We start from the raw sequence: 19617 nt of genomic DNA on the forward strand, positions 1-19617 counted from the left end.
ATCTATTAGGTCCTTCTCCACGGCTTCCTCCACTCCTTTCAAAAGTAGCCGGGGGCTCGGTTCCCCGATCTCCACGGGTATTACCGCATCTAACCCGTATGTCAGTCGGAAAGGAGTCTCCCTAGTGGAGGACTGTTCGGTCGTTCGGTAAGACCAGAGGACCGAGGCTAGTTCGTCGGCCCAAGCACCTTTTTTATTATCCAATCGCTTCTTCAGCCCTAACAGGATAATCTTGTTCGCGGATTCCACCTGTCCGTTTGTCTGGGGGTGTTCTACCGAGGAGAACTTCTGTCTTATACCCAGGCCGGTGAGGAATTTCGTGAACTTCTTGTCGGTAAACTGCGTGCCGTTGTCCGAGATAACGACTTCTGGAATCCCGAATCGCGTTATCACCTGCCTCCACATGAATTTCTTGCAATTGGATGAGGATATGCTGGCCATCGGCTCGGCTTCTATCCATTTAGTGTAGTAATCAATGGCGACTATGAGATACTTGACTTGCCCGGGACCGACTGGGAAGGGCCCCAAGAGATCGATTCCCCACTGCGAGAATGGTCGGGAGGACGTTAACAGGCTTAACTCGGAGGCCGGTGCCCTGTGGAAATTGGCGTTCTCTTGACACTTGACACATTTTCTGACGAATTCTTTAGAGTCTGCCATCATTGACGGCCAATAGTATCCAGCTCGGATTAACTTTCTTGCTAGGGCTTTGCCTCCTATGTGGTGTCCGCAGCAGCCTTCATGGACTTCCCTGAGGACGTAGTCCGTCTGGTAGGGGTGTAAGCACTTCAGTAGGGGCTGGTTGAGCCCTTTCTTGAATAGCTGTCCTTGAATGACCGCGTATTTGGCTGCTTCCCTTCTCAGTTTCGCGGCATCCTTTTCATCGTTAGGGAGTTTGCCATTTTCTAGGAAGCTAGTGATGGGGTCTAGCCATGAAGAGCCTAGCCTTGACAGATGTAGGGTGACCACCGGCTCCCTCGTCATGCCTTGGATGAGAGACCGGTTGCCTTCTCCCGGTTTTGTGCTGGCCAATTTTGATAGGAGATCTACCCGTGTGTTCCTCTCTCTGGGAACGTGGTGGACCGTGACCTCCTCAAACTTTTGGCTTAAGTTCTTGACGTTTTTCAAGTACTTTTGTAATAATGAGTCTCTGGCTTGATAGCTCCCGTTTACCTGGGAGGTGATGACCTGCGAATCGCTGCATATTTCCAGCCTTGTTGCTCCGACTTCCGCTGCTAGGGTTAAGCCCCCTATGAGGGCTTCGTATTCTGCCTGGTTGTTCGAAATGGGGAATTCGAACCTGATCGACTGCTCGTATACGACTCCAACCGGGCTTTCCAGGATGATCCCGGCGCCCCCAGACATCTGGTTGGAGGCTCCGTCCACGTGGAGCTTCCACCGTGTGCCCGTTTCTTCGGTTGGATCTCCCGTTACTTCTACTAAAAAATCTGCCATCGCCTGCGCCTTGATGGCTTGCCGGGGTTCGTATCGTATGTCGTATTGGGAAAGTTCAATGGACCAAGTCATCATCCTTCCCGCCAAATTGGGTTTTTGAAGTACTTGTCGGATTCCCTGGTCCGTTCTTACGACAACCTGGTGACCTTCGAAGTATTGCTTTAACCTCCGTGAGGAGGTCAAGAGTGCTAGAGCTAGCTTTTTCAGTTTGCTGTATCTTAATTCTGCCCCTTGCAGGGCTCTGCTCACGAAGTAGACTGGTTGTTGAGCCCTCCATTCTTCTCGCACTAGGACTGCGGCCAGGGCTTCTCCTGTTATGGCGAGGTATAGATATAACGGCTCCCCGTCCTTTGGCCTCCCGAGCACAGGGGGTGCCGCCAGGATTTCCTTGAAGTGCCTAAAGGCTTCCTCGCATGCGGGTGTCCATTCGAACGCTATCCCTTTTCTCATGAGGTTAAAGAACGGAAGGGCCTTTGTTGCCGACGCTCCGAGAAACCGAGATAACGAGGTCAGCCGCCCCGCCAACCTTTGGACGTCCTTGATACAACCTGGACTCTTCATCTGGAGTATCGCTTGGCATTTCTCTGGGTTGGCTTCTATCCCTCTCTGAGTTATTATGAATCCTAGGAACTTTCCGGCTTCCCGGCGAAGGCACATTTGAGGGGATTCAGCCTCATGCCGTGTCGTCGGAGAGACGCGAATACACCTGCCAGGTCATTCAGGAGGTCGTCGGGCCGCGTTGTTTTCGCTAGGATGTCGTCCACATAAACTTCCACTGTCTTGCCTATGAGGTCGTGGAATATCCTGTTCATCAGCCTTTGATATGTTGCCCCTGCGTTTTTTAGGCCGAATGGCATTACCTTATAACAGAAGGTTCCCCCCGGCGTTATGAACGCCGTCTTGTGTTCGTCTGGATGGTGCATCGGTATCTGGTTGTAGCCGGAGTAGGCGTCCATGAAGCTCAGATAACGGTAGCCCGCCGCAGTATCGACGAGCGCGTCTATGTTAGGGAGGGGGAAACAGTCCTTAGGGCATGCCTTGTTAAGGTCAGAGTAGTCTACGCACATTCTCCATTTGCCGTTGTGCTTTTTTACTAGAACTACATTCGAGAGCCATGTCGAGTAGTCTACTTCCCGTATGAAACCTGCTTCTAGGAGGCTGGTCGTCTGCCTGGCCACCTCCTCTGCCCTCTCGCGTGACATCTTTCTCCTTCGTTGGGCTACTGGGCGTGTTTCCGACTTGACGGCCAGGTGGTGTGACATAATTTTGGGGTCTATGCCCGGCATGTCGGCCGGTGTCCAGGCAAACAAATCCCTATTGGCCCTTATCATTTCGACCAAGGGCTCCTTCAACTCATGCAGGAGATTCTTGTTGATGAACGTGAATTTTTCCTCCGTGTCACCGATCCTGAATTTTTCCAGGTCCCCTTCTGGTTCCGGTCTGGGTTTGTCGTCTACTCTGGCGTCCAGGTCAGCTAGGAACACGCCGGACGCCTCTTTGGATTTCTTCCTCAGGGAGAGGCTGGCATTGTCGCAAGCGACTGCCGTCTCAAGGTCTCCTCTTATGGACCCTATAGATCCGTCATCGGTAACGAACTTCATGACTAGCAGCTTCGTGTTGATTATCGCTTCAACATCGTTAATCGTCTTCCTTCCCAAGATGATATTGTAGGCGGTGGAATCTCGGAGGATCACGAACTTGGCCATCGCCGATCTTCGGCTTTGAGTCTGTCCCATTGAGATCGGCAGGGATATTACTCCATCAGATTTGATGAAGTGGTCGCCCAATCCAATGACTCCTTGCTGGTGAGTCGTCAGGTCGCCGTCCCTTAGTCCCAGTGCGTCAAATACGTTGCGGAACATGATGTCCGAGTCAGCCCCCGTGTCGACGAGGATTCGTTTGACGAATCGGTTCCCACTCTGGCCGTGATGACCATGGGTGGGTTTTCTGGGGCGTCGTCGAACCATTGGTCTTCCGGGCCGAAAGAAATGGAGGGGGGCTTCTTAGAGTTTCGCACCAACGAGGAGGAGACCGCCAAGACCTTAGCATCTTTTTTGTGCGCTGATCGTGACCTCGGCGCGGCATTTTTGGCCGTCACCACGTTGATTACGGTGAGGCCGTGATCTCTGTCTTCTGGCTCTTGACGCCGCTTTGCCGAACGGGTTTTGCCTTCTTCGTCTTGGTCGCGATAATGCCTCCTCGGCTCCCTGATGAGATGGGAGAATTCTGCTAGCTTACCTTCCCTTATCGCTTGTTCTAGGGCATCCTTCAGGTCAAAGCAGTCCTGTGTTTGGTGACCATAGCCTTTGTGGTAGTCACAATAGAAGTTCTTGTTTCCTCCCGTACGGTCCTTGAGTGGTCGGGGCTTCGGCAGGATTCCTTTCTCGGCTATTTGCTGATAAACTTCCATGATGGGGAGAGTGAGCGGAGTGTAGTTGGTGAATTTCCCGACCCGGGGGAATGGCCTGGGTGCCTTGCTTGGAGCTCCTTCCCTGGCTTGTTCCTTTAGTCTTTCTCCGTTACCTTGTTGCCGAGGTTGGCTGTAGCCGGACTGCCGTTTATTGGCAGCCACGACTTGGCTGACTTCCTCATCGTTTATATACTCCTTGGCTACCGTTTGGATCTCGTGCATCGTCCAAACTGGTTTCGTGGTAAGGTGTTTTCGAAAGTTCTCGTTGAGGAGGCCGTTCGTCAGGCAAAGGCTGGCCACCGAATCGGTTAGGCCGTCGATCTCCAAGCATTCGTCGTTGAACCGATCCAGGTATTTTCTGGTCGGCTCTCCCTGTCTCTGGGTTACCCCCAGAAGGTTGATCGGGTGCTTTGCCTTTGCTATTCGTGTTGTAAACTGGGCCAGAAATGCACGACTGATGTCCGAAAACCCGTAGACGGACCCTTGCGGGAGGCCGTTAAACCATCTGATCGCGGGTCCTGCCAGGGTTACCGGGAAGGCTCGGCACCTCACCTCGTCCCCTACTCCCTCTAGATTCATCCTTGCTTCGAAGGCCGTGAGGTGTTCTAGAGGGTCTTGAGTTCCATCGTACCTCATGTCCGTTGGTTTGTCGAAGTGCTTCGGCAATCGGACTTCGAGGATGGATCGGTGGAATGGGGTGGCGCCCATTATCACGGGTTGCCGTTTCCTCTCGGACCACCCTTCCCCATCTTCACGATCTCGTGCTGTGCGGCGCGTTTCCTTGCCTCGGGAGTAGATGATCGTGTCATTTCATCTTCTCGGGATGGGGGATTCTTCACGGGTGCTCTCCGCTTCCGTTCGGGATGCGGAGGCGCGTCGCAGACGGCTCTGGCGGGAGTTTCTCTCTTGGCTTTCAGGGGATGGGGTGTAGCTGGGATCGGTGGTTTGTCCGTCGCGCTCCTGGTCGGCCAGTTGCCGCTCCAGGTTCTGGACCCTGTGACGTAGCTCCTGCATTATTATGGCGCTATCGCCGCCCGTTCTCCCGAAGGGTCGCGTCCTTGTGTGTGGTTCAGTGTGTTGTCGAGGGGACCTTCGCCGTCCTCTTAGTGAGGCGACGGAGGCCGCCCCTTCTGCTCCGGTTCCTCGGCCTTGGTCTCCGGGGCCCGGCACAACGTCCATCTAGGCGATTTCCCACAGACGGCGCCAATGTTCGGTTGTCGGTTGCCGGACAGGTCAGGTGGTTATTTGAAGGGGTGATAACGCCTCAATCGCGATCGTGCTGGGTTTGGATCTGCCGGGTAGCCGAGCTCTCGTTATGGAAGGAAAGAGGGGGTGCCACCTGCAAAGACATTCCGACGCTCTAGTCAGCTAGTGTGCAGGTGGGGAATATGATAGGTGGAAAAAGTGACGTACCTTGGGGGAAGGACAGGTCCTTCCCCATTTATACCGTGTCAGAGGTGGGCCCTGCAAGGACAGGCCCACCTTCCTCGAAGCTTCCTCACAGCTGCAGTAGAGAGCTGTTAGTGACGCGTGTCCGGGTCGCGTAGTGAGCTGCATGTGCCCGACCGCTTGGGTCGGGTCATTAGTGGGTCGAGTTGGCCCGCAAATGGCCTGGGCCAGGCCGTAACAATTATTTTATTTGGTTTTTTATTCACTTTCTCTCTCTTACTTGCTAAAAAAAGTTATGTGAAAGTATAGAAGAGATGATAAGGTAGAAGAAGAGAGTAAAAGAATAAGATATTCTGATCTTAAACCTGAATTGAATGTGAGTATTTTTCTATATCTAATATAATGCCATTCCTGTCAAATTTTGTAGAGTTCTACTATTATTTGGATTTGCCGTCATAAAACTTCAATCAGATCATAGCTAAAATTTCGTGGCTAATGACTAATTTTTTAGTAGTGCTGATCGAATTGATTATTTTAATATGTGAAATATGATTTATATTTTAAAAAGAATAATATTACACGACCAACAAAATTTAGAGTAAAATAATAATTAAGTTTTTAAGAATTTTAACTTTGGACTAATATAATTAGTCTTTAAAAAATACTAATATAATAAATAATGGACATGTTATATTCTTATAAAGATCATTTATAAACTCAACAAATTTAAAGCATCAATAATATTATTAATCTATTAATAATACATATTCTCATAATAAGGTACAGATCTATGAAGATTTATTAATATAAAAATAATGTGGTTTAACTAAAATTTTATGTATATTAAAATTTAATTAAATGTTACATATATTTTACTCAAAATATTATTCATAGATTAATAATATTATTGATATTTTAAGTTTGCTGAGTTTATAAATGGTCTCCATAATATATATATATATATATATATATATATATATATATATATATATATTTTATTTCATTTAGTATTAGACTATTAGTAGCCTACTCATAGTGTATTTTAGTGCTAAAATATCAAATAGAATTATTAATTTAGTTTAAAGAAATAAAAAAATTAAATTTGTTATTACTCAAAAAAATTTTACTATATATCAAATAATGTGTTCATTAGTTTTTATTTTATTGTGAAAATTATTTAGATCATAATACTAATAGTATGTCATAGGATTATTATTATTATTAATGTATGTATTAACCGAATTTTAATATTTATTATTTATATATATATATAATTTATATTTGAGAATTATTTATAATAAATAATATTTTTTAATTTGAATAATTTATTAATTATTTTGTACTTATTATACCATATATTCAATAATTTATTAAAAAGAATATTAATAAAATGAATAAAAAATTTTAAAAAATTATTTAAAGAATAGGGACAAATAAATCCCTAACCAATTTAAATTTAGAGACAATTAGGTCCTTATCTATTTTTGAAGCTGATACGTCGGCATTTTCTGTTCAGAATTGACGGAAAAACACCCATAAAGACCGTGTTGGGTCATAGAAGTAAAGGACAAGGACCGAAGTAAAATATTTTTATAGTAAGGAGTCGCATTGTCATTCTAAAAAATAGATAAATAAAAATTTAGTTGATAATTCACTCCTAAATAATATCTTGATTACTCTTTACAAAAAGCTTTGTTAATATTAATAAAAGTATTGGTCTTTTATTATTTTTCTTTTAAAAAATATCGCAATAGGAATTCTAATTCAATGTGCATGTAAATCCCATAATAAATGCTTATGTAGAGGGATATTGATTGTCTAGGAATCTCACGTTCAACAAATTTATACAATAATACTATTAACTTTTTTTAATTATCTAATGTTTACGTTGTTTAAAAAAATGTTGTTTCTTATATTTTTTATTAAGTATTAACGCCTTAATTTTAAAAGCGAAATATTTAATTCATAACATACATCAACCTTAAATTCACACTATTAATACTATGTTACAAAATTTTATTCATCAAAAATACGATATAAACAACAATACACAACTACATAAAACAATAACACTAAATAAATACTATTTAAAATTACCTTATATAATATATCATCTATAATTTTATACATATAATATTTGTAATTATATATTTATTACATCTAAAATCACACAATTATTCTAACGATAATTAATAAATACTAAATAAAATAAATTTAAACTGATTTTCTATTGTCTTTCGGACATAATTATACGTTAAAATAAAAAAAAGGTGCATTCTAAATACTACATTTAAAGTAGACATTTTCTTTTTTAGTTGTTTACATAATATATAATTATAGAGACCAGCTTTATAAAAGATATTTTTCTATTTTTTTTTGTTCTCTCTTTTCCATAAAAAATAATATACATACTTATATTCATAAGAAATTTGAGTCAAGTAATTTTAGGTTCATCTTATTCTTTATTTATCATAACTTCTAAAATTATTATTTTATATATCTTGTTAACTCTAATATTTTTAGCACAATAAAAATTTAATTATAAAATTAAAAATAGTGTAAAAATCTAATTAAAAATTTTTAAGTTTAGTGACTTAATTATAAATTAGATAAAATTATAAAAATTGACAAAATAATTTAATCTATTGATAATCAACTAACTTTATTATATTTAAAATTTTTTTTTCTGCTCTTTTTCTTCCTCTTCTTATTCACAATTTATTGTTGAATAAAATTGGAGGATGGAGTTATAGACTCGTAGTTGTAGGTTAAAAGATTTTTTTCGCCATTCTTTGACACGAAGAGCCTCATATACTTCCACCATTTTGTGAAGTTACTCCCACAACATAGGGATTTGAGACTTCATTTTCTAGAAGAGTGAAACCATAATCTTCGTTCGCTGTTAAAGTTCCATAAATTTTTACGATTTTTGAAGATAAAGGAATAGAGAGTTTAGGTTTAATTTCACTTAATAATTTAGTTTTAAAAAGATTTTATCTAATATAGTGTTAGAATATTATTAGGATCAATTAGTATTATTTAGTACATCTAAATATTTATTATAGGAGATTACGTCCTTATTATTACGATTCTCTTAGTACCTATAAATATCCTTTCATATTGTATCATTCTAGACAATTTGAGTAGACAACTTGAATACATTCAATAATATACAAATCCTTTCTCCTCTCTTGTTTTTAACATGGTATCAGAGCCATGGTATCCTCCTTGAAGAGGATAGGTTGTTTTCCTTGTAGTGAAATCACAGTACCTTTTGTATTTTTTTCTATGCCATTCTTCTTTCCCTTTTGTCATTCCTTTGATACTTTTTCACCTCACCGACTAGCCTATTTTTTCTGTCTTGTGTTTTTTTTCGAGTCGTATGATCAAACACAATTGTCATCCGCTGCTTACCTATTCTCATGAAGAAATTATATAGTTTTCGCTCTTTTTCGACAGGTATGCCTTCTCTCGTGGCAATTCCGTCTGCATTCTCTCGTGGCAGTTCCATCTGCATTCTCTTGTGGCAGTTTTGTCTGCATTCTCTCGTGGCAGTTCCATCTGCATTCTCTCGTGGCAGTCCCATCAGCGTTTTCTCGTGACAGTTACGTCTGCCTTCTCTCGTGGTAGTTTCGTCTGTGTTTTCTTGTGGCAGTTCCGTCTGCGTTTCTTTCTGGCAGTTTCGTCTGCGTTTTTCTCAGATAGCGGCAGTTCCATCTGCGCTTCCTTTTAGACAAGCGGCAGTTCCATCTGCGCTTCTTTCAAACTAGCGGCAGTTCCGTCTGCGCTTCCTTCAGATTAGCGGCAGTTCCGTTTGCGCTTCCTTCAGACAAGCGGCAGTTCCGTCTGCGCTTCTTTCAGACTAGCGGCAGTTCCGTCTGCGCTTCCTTCTGGCAGTTCCGTCTGCACCCGTTTTATCAATTTTTGTAGTTTTTTTTCTCTTTATTTCATTATTTTAAATAAGTTTCAAACTCAAGTTGTCACTTAACAAATTGTCATGTCACTCATAATAATAATGTCATTCTGTACTCAAAACATTATAGGTGTCGTATGTACTATTATTAACGGAGGCACATGCGCATTGTCAGAAAGGTAATTAAATGTGTCCATTAGAATATAAAACAATGTGTGTATGTGCATAATTCCAAAAATTATTTTTAATATGAAAATAAAAATGGTATTTTAGTTAAATATTGATATTTAAAATATATTATAATATTATGAAAATTATTTAACATGTCTTCATGTGTTGGTCAAGATGTTGCCACGTGTCTAACACATCTCTTACGTATTGCAATAGGTCCTCCATATGTTAACTTTCTACCTGCAAAATTCACCTAATTACAAAAACACCCTAAATGATTTAGGTGTAATTATAACTACCGTATAAATTTTTAGGTATATTTTTATTCATTTTTTTATTATATACAAAAAAAAATTCTGTTAAATATTTTTGTTATAATTTATATTTTTATTGCATTCTATAGCACACAATCAAATCAACAATAAAATTAAATTTTATCAATTCAAATAATAATTAAAACCACAATTTCAGTATTTGACAATTTTTCGTGAAACCAATACTTTACACATAATTTTTATTATTTCGAACAGTTAATGTACTTGCTATTTAATGTTAAAATTTATATTTTTATGTTCATTTAACTTTAAAAAAAAAAACAAGTTAGACCGATTGACCAGTCATTAAATAGAATAAATTAGATATTTTAGTCCATTTAAGTTTGATAGAACAAGCCGGTCCGTCCTATTTTGAGGTGGATCTGGACAGGATGGATAGCCTATTTTGTCATTTTTACTATTTGTTTGAGCATATTGTCCATTTCGACATTTTAAGGTTTGCTTTTTTTAAAGGATAGAAATTAAACCACCCAACCTACCAAGACATGTCTACAAAAAAAAAAACTATCTTATGTTTTATTCGACTCTAATTGATGTCTTGTTGACACATTAATTTAAACACTAATTTTACGAAAATATTATTTATATATTAAAATTAATCACAAAAATTAATTACTAATATATTGTATATAAATACATATGTGGTTTAATTTATTTTTAAAATATATATTTATATTTTAATATATATTTTATACTGATATTTGATTTTAATAAATAATTTTAATGTACAAATAACATAATTATTAATTTTAATACCATAGGACACCCGCTTAAAATATTCTTATCTTTGACATTTCGAATTTTAAGGTTTTGTTCGTGATTAAAAGACGAAAACCACTTACACTTAGCGTGTCGACAAGAAAAGGTTTTCACACCTTTACTGGACATTTCTTCTTACATGCATGCATGTGCATGTAAATCTGATGCAAAATTCTTATGAGAGGGAGATATTGATTATCTAGGAAACTCTCATTCAAGGGATTTATAAAACAATACTATTAACACCTTAATTAATTTAAAAAACGAAACATTTATTAATTCATAACATACATCAACACTAAATTCACAGTTTTATTACAATGTTATTACAACATTTTATTCATAAAGTACTATCTAAACAATAATACACGCAATTACACATAAAGATGTGTATTTTATTCTTACATAATATTTATTTTTATTCATAGAGTTGTAAATTATTATGAGATTATTTTAAGGATAGACCTCTATAAGTGATAAATATCCAGTAAATGGAAATATCTTGTAATTATAGAGGCCAGCTTCATAAAAGATATTTTCCCATTCTTCTTTGGTTCTCTCTTTTCCGTGAATAATTTGCATATTTATGCTCATAAGAAATTTGAGTCGAGTAATTTCAGGTTCATCTTGTTCTTCATTTATCACGGTCTCTAAAATTATTATTTTACCTTTTTTATCCTTGCTTGAAACCTTAACAGCATCTTTGCAGTTTTTCAATATTTTTATGCAATTGTCGTCACTCCAATTATGTAAGACTAGCTGTATAAGAAGGTAAAGATATATATCACAATCATTTTATAATGTAATATCGCCATCAATCCTGCTTAATAATAAATTTACAAATGAAGTTGAATGTCTTATTATTGCAACTAGCTTTTTTGGCAAAAGGAAAAGTAAAAAATAAAAAAAATTACATTTATATAAACTTTAATTTTTAAGAATAACCATCTACTCTGAATAGTTAATTAACCATTTGAAGCTATTCAAGTGTCACCAAATGAAATGGCAAAGCACATGGTGTAAGAAGAAAATGTAGGGAGCTTTCAAAAGTTTTCAACTAAACATGTAAATTCAATTGATTAATGGCATGCATCCTTTTACATTAGTATATATAGAGAGAGTAAAAATTATTCAAAATTACTATTTATACATTAAAATTAATTTTTATATATTTATATATAAATATATTATTTAATTAATTTTTAATATATATTTTATATTTTATACTGGTGGTGGCTGATGATTTTAATAATCGATTTAAATATATATCTAAGATGATTAAAAATTATTAGTTGTTGTAAAATCCAAAAATTCAAAATCTTAAAAAATCTAATTTTAATTATTACTTTGAGATCAATTTTAACAAATTAAGAATGATTATAGGTAATTATATCTAAACAAACGTAAATATAATTCACAATAAAAAAATAGCTTCGATAATCTAATCTAATTTTAAAATTAGTTAAGACAAACACACTACTAATTAAATGGTTACCTTAAGTAGAATTGCATCAGCCTTAGGAATGGATTCAAACATGTCTCCACCAACAAAGCTCAAATTGTTGCATCCCTTCAAACTTTCCACAACCATTGGAAGATCAAATACTATACATTTGAGTGCTGGAAATTTCTCACTGATAATTTGAGCTGTGGTTCCAATTCCACCACCAACATCCACAATTGTTTCCAACCCCTCAAAGACCATGTTGTGATCCTTTAGTGCCAACTTTATCATCTGAGAATCACCGGCCATAGCGTCATTAAACAAACCCAAGAGTCTTGGATTCTTGTCAAGAAACTCCCACAAAGGTTTCCCCAAGGTGATCTCATATAGACGGCGATCTTCGTCGGAAAACCACTTGTTCAGATAATTAAAGGAATCTGAAATAACTGGATCCATAACGAACTCAACCAATGGAGATATACAAGGATTTTCAGTGCCTTTGATCAAGAGTTCTGATGCTGCTGTCAGAGCAAATGCTTCCTTTTCTTTTTCTTCATTGCCATCATGGATTCTAACCTTTGTCTTATAGATACAGCCATACAAGTATAAATATTAATCTTTTCATATATTTAAAATGCAAATATTGAAAATTTCAAAATCAAAGTAAGCTAAGTAAATACAAAATTAGAGAGATGGGAAAACAAAAAGATATACAACATATATAGAAACACCTATATACGGCGATTACAAGATATAGCAATGTATATATTATAAATACTTTTATGTGTTCAATAATTTTTTCATGATATGTTTATATTCATATTAGTTATTTATTAGTACTTATTAAATTTGTTTGACAAACGAATAAATAGTATATATATATATATATATGTGAGATTTAAGACATGTCATGCAAAATGTTTAATTATTTATGAATTCTATTAATTGTTTAATATATAGTATATTTTTTGTAAGTATTCAATTTTCTAAAATATTAGTCATAATTATGAATTTAGTGCAATAGTACAGTTTTGAATTTGTTCATACTAATTTAGTTAATATCCAAAATAATGAGAATTGAAATCTTAGGTTAATTAATAATACAAACAAATGAACTAAATAAGTAAATACATAAATAAAAAATAAGAAAATATTAATTATTTCGAACTCTATTTTGGAGAAAAAAAAAAGATGAACGAGAGAATTATATCTAATCTTAAATAATTTTAATTGTTCTATCAATTTCTATAATTTTATCAAATTTTTAATTAGGTCTCTATACTTTTAACTACTGTGACAAAAATATTGAAATTAACAGAATATTTTGTTAAATTATATATAGAATATTCAGTCAAGTGTTAAACATATTCGTTTTGCTTAACAGAATATTCCGTTAATTCCAGTATTTTTATCACGGTAGAAACTACAAATCTGATATGATATAGGACTCAATTGAAAAAAAAAAGTATAAGGATCTAATTAAAAATTAGGTAAAATTATAGGGACTGATAGAATAATTAAACCTTTAATATATTAAAGTAAAAAGAAGTAGAGTGATTTGAATTATAGATTCTTACGATATCAAAGTATCCAATATACGCCATGTAGCGCATGAAAACATCAATGCGATGAACTTTAGTCGACGGAATTTTGAGAACGGAAACCAATTCTGAAAGAGTAATGGGTTTTCCATGGTCGTGGATTATGTTTGGTATGCGAGAATCAATAATCCACTTGAGACACATGGGGTCTAGAATGCTAAACATGTGCCTATAAACAAGTGCTTGAGCTTTGAAGCTCTCACTTGCGCTGCGGCCATTGTTTGAAGCCATAACTCTTTTGTGAACAGTTTTGATTCTGCTAGTCTTTTTTGTCTTTGTGGTTGATGCTCATGTTGAACTCACATTGGTTTAATTTATAGTGTAAGGTTTCATCTTGCATGCAAGAGGTGATTAATTTAATAATTTTCCATGTGTACCACGTTATGGATTGTTAAGGTTGATGTACTTATTTTAAAATCGCTAATTTATTGGATAGCATCTGATGTTTAGATTTAAATATTGAGGGTTATTGCGATAAAGACGTATAAAACGTCTTTTTTTAAGATATTTTTTAATAATTAAAATTTAACACATATAATCGATTAAATCGTGGTCAAAATTAGGATAAATAAATTAATTTGACCAAAAAATAGTGAATTAAATTTTAAATCGGTCGAAATTATTTTTTTTATAAAAATGACAGCAATACCCTTATTATAGAAAAAGACTAAAATACTCTTATTATATATATTAATTTTAAAAATTTTAAATTCTAATCTTTTTTCTCTGTCATCGTAGGTTAGGATTTATAATTTTCAATATATATATAAAGTAGAGATATTTTAGTTATTTGTTTATAATAGGGATATTGTAGTAATTTTTTATAAAAATATTAATTTAAACTGATTCAAAATTTAATTTATTAATTTTTTGGTTAAACTAATTTGTCTAGTCTAATTTTAATAAAAATATCACAGTTTAATTGTTTATATGTGTTAAATTTTAATTTTTAAAAAATATCTTTAAAAAGATATATTTTTAACATCTTTATTTAAATGACTCTCTTAAATATTTGCAGCTCCATTATGAGTTTATGACGCGCTTGTTGATCTAGAAGATAAATAATTTTTTTTCCTTCAGGTAGGTAGAATATTATTTTAATTTTTAAAATATTAAATCTTAATTTAATTTTTAATATTTAAAATATTTTATTTTTATTTTAAAATATTTTATTTTGTTTTATTATTTATTTTTAATTAAAATTAATTTTTTCTAAAAATATCATTTTTAATTTTTAATTTCTAATTTTTATATTGAAATATTAGCTCTTCTTTTATCAAACTAAGTATATAAATGAACTACTAATAAAAGCAAGCTTCAAAACTAATGCGAATTCCTTTATATGATCAGCTTTCTTAGACTTACAGCTTAATCGTCTGGGATTTTTTTTTTTAATAGCTTCCAATTTGAATCCTACAATTGTGGGGGAATTAATTACAATATATATGTTGACCATTAGACTACTTGACATTGCTTTTCTTATGATGAATAAATTAAGCCAATTTGTGACTACTCAATATTGGATTATTGGACTAACAATTAAGAGAGTAGTTAAATATATGTCAATATTAATATATTTGTATATAAATATATATAAGAGTTAATTTATTTTTTAATGTATATTTATATTTTAATATATATTTTATATTAATAACTAATTATAGTGATTAATTTTAGTATATATGTAACATTATTAATTAAATTTATATACAATTTAAAAAAAATTCAAATATAATCAACTTTACATTTAGTTAATAATTAAAAATTATTAAATAAAAATTTAATCAAATTAACTAAATTATTTAACTATTTTTAATTATCAACTTTATATAAAATTAAGTGTATTTAAATTTCCAAAAAAAAAAAAACACTTAATTGCCTCTAAGTCTATTATAACGGCTCCGCATATAATAATACATAATTACAATTCTGGCTAACAATATTTCAAGCATCCAACAACCCTTACATGTGAAATTGAATGGTCTGTTTATATCTTAATTATTTTTTCGGTATGCGCGAGTTTCTATGTTAGTGTGAATTGTATAAATTTTTTATTTTCTAATCAAGCTTTTATAAAATATAAACACGTGATACTTTACAATCAAATTTTTATACTACATATATACATGATAATTGATAAATCATTCAACGTTCTACATTTAAATTAGGTCACTACTTCAATAAAAAATTTATAATTGTCATTATATAAAAATATTTTATCTTAATTATTAAATAATAAAATATAAGATTTGATTTTTATATATTATAAAAATATTATTTTTATTTAATGTGTAATTAAATAAATAAGTTATATTTTCTAAACAAAAATATTATAAAAAAATATTTTTAACATATTCAAATAGGACTTTTTCATAATATAAAATACTACAACGAATTGAAAATAAAAAAAATAAAAAAATAAAAAATCTTTAAATTTCAATTAAAAATTCATTAGATTTCGTAAAAATAGCACTTTAATTTTTAAATTTTTATTCAATTTATCTTTTAATAACTTATAATCAGATCTCGATGAACCTTCAAATTATTAATTGTTATACTTGTCTAGTGCACAACTTACATGACTTGCTTTGACCGCAACAATTAATATATTGATAATCAAGTAATCAACTAACTTTTATTCTCTTTCTCTCTGTTGCTAAAAAAACGTTTTATTTATTTATGTGAAAGTATAGAAGAGATGATATAAGGTAGAAGAAGAGAGTAAAAGAATGAGAAATTCTAATCTTAGACCTGAATTGAATGTCTGTATTTTCTAATATCTAATACAATTAGAGGGTAAACAATTAGTATGCATGTAAATGTCAATATTGTTCAAGTGATTTCCTGGGCAGGTAAACCAACTTCTTTCAATTCTGTAACACAATTGGGTGAGTTTGGTGTTGCTGTACTACTACTCCTTTCTACAATTTATTTTATTTTGGACAAATCATTAAGGAAAAAAGATTTCTAAATCGACAATAATGTATCCAAGTTGTATACACTTACGTTAATTATTAATATAAGATTTAATTATTCTATTGGTTTCTATAATTTTATTAAATTTATAATTAATTATTTATATTTTTTCTTTCAATTGGATCCTTACTTACGTTACTTTTCTAAAAATTTTATAATTCTAAAAATTTTATAATTGTCATCATTCAAAAATATTCCATCTTAATCATTGGATAATAAATTATAGGGCTTAATTTTTATATGTTATAAAAGTATTACCTTTATTTAAAGTGTGACTAAACAAATAAATTATACTTTTTAAACAAAGATCATCGTAAAAAGGTATTTTTGGCATCTTCAAATAGGACCTTTTAGTAATATAAAATACTAGAGTAAAGTATCGTTTTTGTCCCCAATGTTTGGGGTAACTACCAAAATTGTCCTTAACGTTTAAATCGTCCTATTTAAATCCCTAACATTTCAAATAGGTTCAATGTTGTCCTACCGTTAGTGATCTAGTAACAGAATTGACGGCAAGATAAAATTGAGACGATTTAAAAATATTAGGGGCTTAAATAGAACAAAAATTTTGGGGATAAAAAATTATAATTATTGAAGAATAAAAGTAAAAATAAAGTTGAACTAAATTAAACATTAAAGAATTTCGATACATTAGAGAGAAAATGTACAATTTATACTTTATTGTATATGTATCATTTTTTCTTTTTTTGCAAGTTTATATACTAGTCATTTTACAAATGTTTCATAATGTATAAAAATCTTTAAGAGTAAAATTATAAGAAAATAAATTTATTTAGAATGAAAGTAATGTGATTAAGTGTAGTTTATTTAGATGTGATTAAAAAATAATTGAATAACTATATATCGTAAAAAATTGATATTATTGAAGGATAAAATTAAAATTTATTTTTATGTATCGTTTTTGTTCTTTACGTTTTCGTCTTATTTAAGTCCCTAACGTTTTAAAATCGTCTCAATTTTATTCCGTGGTCAATTTTGTTAACAAATCCCTTACGGCAGAAAAACATTAAGCCAATTTTAAAACATTAGGAACTTAAATAAATAGGACGATTTAAACGTTAGAGACAACTTTAAAACTTACCTCAAATGTTAAAAACAAAAATAATACTTTACTCAAAATATTACAACGAGCTAAAAATAAAAAAATAAATAATAAAAAAATAAATCTTCAAATTCCAATTAAAATTTTATTAGATCCCATAAGAATAGCACTTCAAGTTTTAAATTTTATTCAATTTACCTTTTAATAATTCATAATCAGATCTCGATGAACCTTCGAAATTAATTGTTACACTTGTCTAGTGCACAACATGCACATGATGATTTGCTTTGACCGCAACAATTAATATATTGATAATCAAGTAATCAATTAACTTTTATTCTCTTTCTCTCTCGGTCTCTCTGGGTAAAAAAAGTTGTATTTATTTAGATGAAAGTATAGAAGAGATGATAATATAAGGTAGAAGAAGAGAGTAAAAGAATGAGAAATTTTGATCTTAGACCTGAACTGAATGTGTGTATTTTCCTATATCTAATACATATAGAGGGTCAGCTATTTATATAATTAGTATGCATGTGTAAATATCAATATTGATCAAGTGATTTCCTGTGCTGGTAAACCAACTTCTTTCAATTCTGTAACAGAATTGGGTGAGTTTGGTGTTGCTGCACTGCACTACTATTCCTCTCTACAATTTATTTTATTTTTGGACAAATCATTAAGGAAAAACAAATTAATTTTCTAAATCGACAATAATGTATTACAACTTACGTTAATTATTAATATACGGTTCAATTATTCTGTTAATTTTTATAGTTTTATCAATTTTATAATTAAATATATTTTTTTTTTTAATTAGATTCTTACGTTATTTTTAATTTTATAATTAGATCGTTTCTAGTATAAAAATATTAGAATTAATTGAATATTTTTTCGTAAATTAAAAATATTTATAATTAAAAATCTAATTAGACATTTAACCACATGTATTATAAGAAATTTTTTTATTAATTTTAATATATATTTTAATATAAAAATAACCTAATAATTACAAAATTAAAAACAATTTAAAAACCTAATTAAAAAAAATAGAAACTTAATTAAAAATTTAATAAAATTATAAAAACCAACTTAATTACTAGTTTGTTTAGTAGTCCCAATCGAAACAATTATTTTAAACTTGTGTAAAATGCATATATAAATTAAACTTAAATTTATTTTAATACGTGGAATATGATTTATATTTTAAAAAAGCAATGTTATACGATTAACAAAATTTAGAATAAAGTAACAATTAGGTTATTAAGAATTTTAACTTTGAGATAATTAATCTTTAAAAAAGAATTACTAATCAAATAATCAATTTATGATAACAAACCGTGAATACATTATGCTCTTGATCAATTCATCATATAAAATTTAATAATGGTACTTATATATACCATTATTTACAGTAAAATATTTCATTATTGCCACATGAATATGTAGACAATATCGTTTATAATAATTTATATATATATAACCTTCGTCAACTACTCTTTATTTACATCAAATTCTAACGAAACAAATGAAGTTTCACTCTAAAAGTTGCTATCTCCAAAGTGATAATTTTCCCTAAATAAACATATTACTATAATTAATGGTACATATGAGCACGACTGTTAAATTTTACTTGATGAATCGACGAAAGGACATAACACGTCTACCGTTTACTATTATAGAGAATTTAATTAGTATTTTTATTTTTTTAATGACTAATTAATCTAAAGTCGAAATCGTTAATGATCTCATTATTATTTATTCTAAAATTATTATTTTTGGTCAATACTTAGCCAATACTCTAAATAATAAGTACTAAATTTTAAATTCTTAATTTTCAACTCTAAATCCTATAAAAAAAATAATAAGAGCATAAGACTATAAAAGTAATAAAATATTATTTAATTAATAGATACGAGTGTAATTAAGATTCTGTCAAAGATTGGCTTGGTGGTTATAAGATTGTGTTAGTTGTTAAAAGTCCCTATATCAGTGGCTTGTAACCAAATTAAAGAGACACAATTGAATACAAACTATCATTCTTTCCTTCAATAATGAGTGCTTTTGGCCATGGATCGATAATAATTCTTGATACCATATAATA

General features: G+C 32.4%; 2 protein-coding genes across 2 annotated transcripts; both read right to left on the minus strand.

Annotated features, from left to right (window-relative positions):
• Window positions 1-3283: 3283 nt before the first annotated feature.
• LOC130975847 (uncharacterized) lies at window positions 3284-4573 on the minus strand. The gene has a single exon (XM_057900575.1). It carries the CDS (start codon window positions 4571-4573, stop codon window positions 3284-3286), a length of 1290 nt encoding a protein of 429 aa, XP_057756558.1.
• Window positions 4574-10750: 6177 nt separating this feature from the next.
• On the minus strand, window positions 10751-13748 carry LOC130976368 (isoflavone 7-O-methyltransferase-like). Its single transcript, XM_057901216.1, has 3 exons — window positions 13454-13748; window positions 11928-12458; window positions 10751-11191 (listed from the first exon to the last, which is right to left on the minus strand). The coding sequence occupies exons 1-3, from the start codon at window positions 13706-13708 to the stop codon at window positions 10886-10888; spliced, it is 1092 nt and encodes a 363-aa protein (XP_057757199.1). The 5' UTR covers window positions 13709-13748; the 3' UTR covers window positions 10751-10885.
• Window positions 13749-19617: the final 5869 nt, after the last annotated feature.

Source organism: Arachis stenosperma, chromosome 4, assembly GCF_014773155.1.
Source record: "Arachis stenosperma cultivar V10309 chromosome 4, arast.V10309.gnm1.PFL2, whole genome shotgun sequence".
Taxonomy (NCBI): Eukaryota; Viridiplantae; Streptophyta; class Magnoliopsida; order Fabales; family Fabaceae; genus Arachis; species Arachis stenosperma.

What these genes read in the sequence shown, in the direction of transcription:
- LOC130975847 (XM_057900575.1), bottom strand. Translation starts at nt 4,573, where the DNA reads ATGGGCGCCACCCCATTCCACCGATCCATCCTCGAAGTCCGATTGCCG.
- LOC130976368 (XM_057901216.1), bottom strand. Translation starts at nt 13,708, where the DNA reads ATGGCTTCAAACAATGGCCGCAGCGCAAGTGAGAGCTTCAAAGCTCAA. An exon ending in ATATTGGATACTTTGATATC is followed by an intron (nt 12,459 to 13,453) that starts GTAAGAATCTAT and finishes TGTATCTATAAG; the next exon opens with ACAAAGGTTAGAATCCATGA. An exon ending in CTGATGCAATTCTACTTAAG is followed by an intron (nt 11,192 to 11,927) that starts GTAACCATTTAA and finishes CTTCTTATACAG; the next exon opens with CTAGTCTTACATAATTGGAG.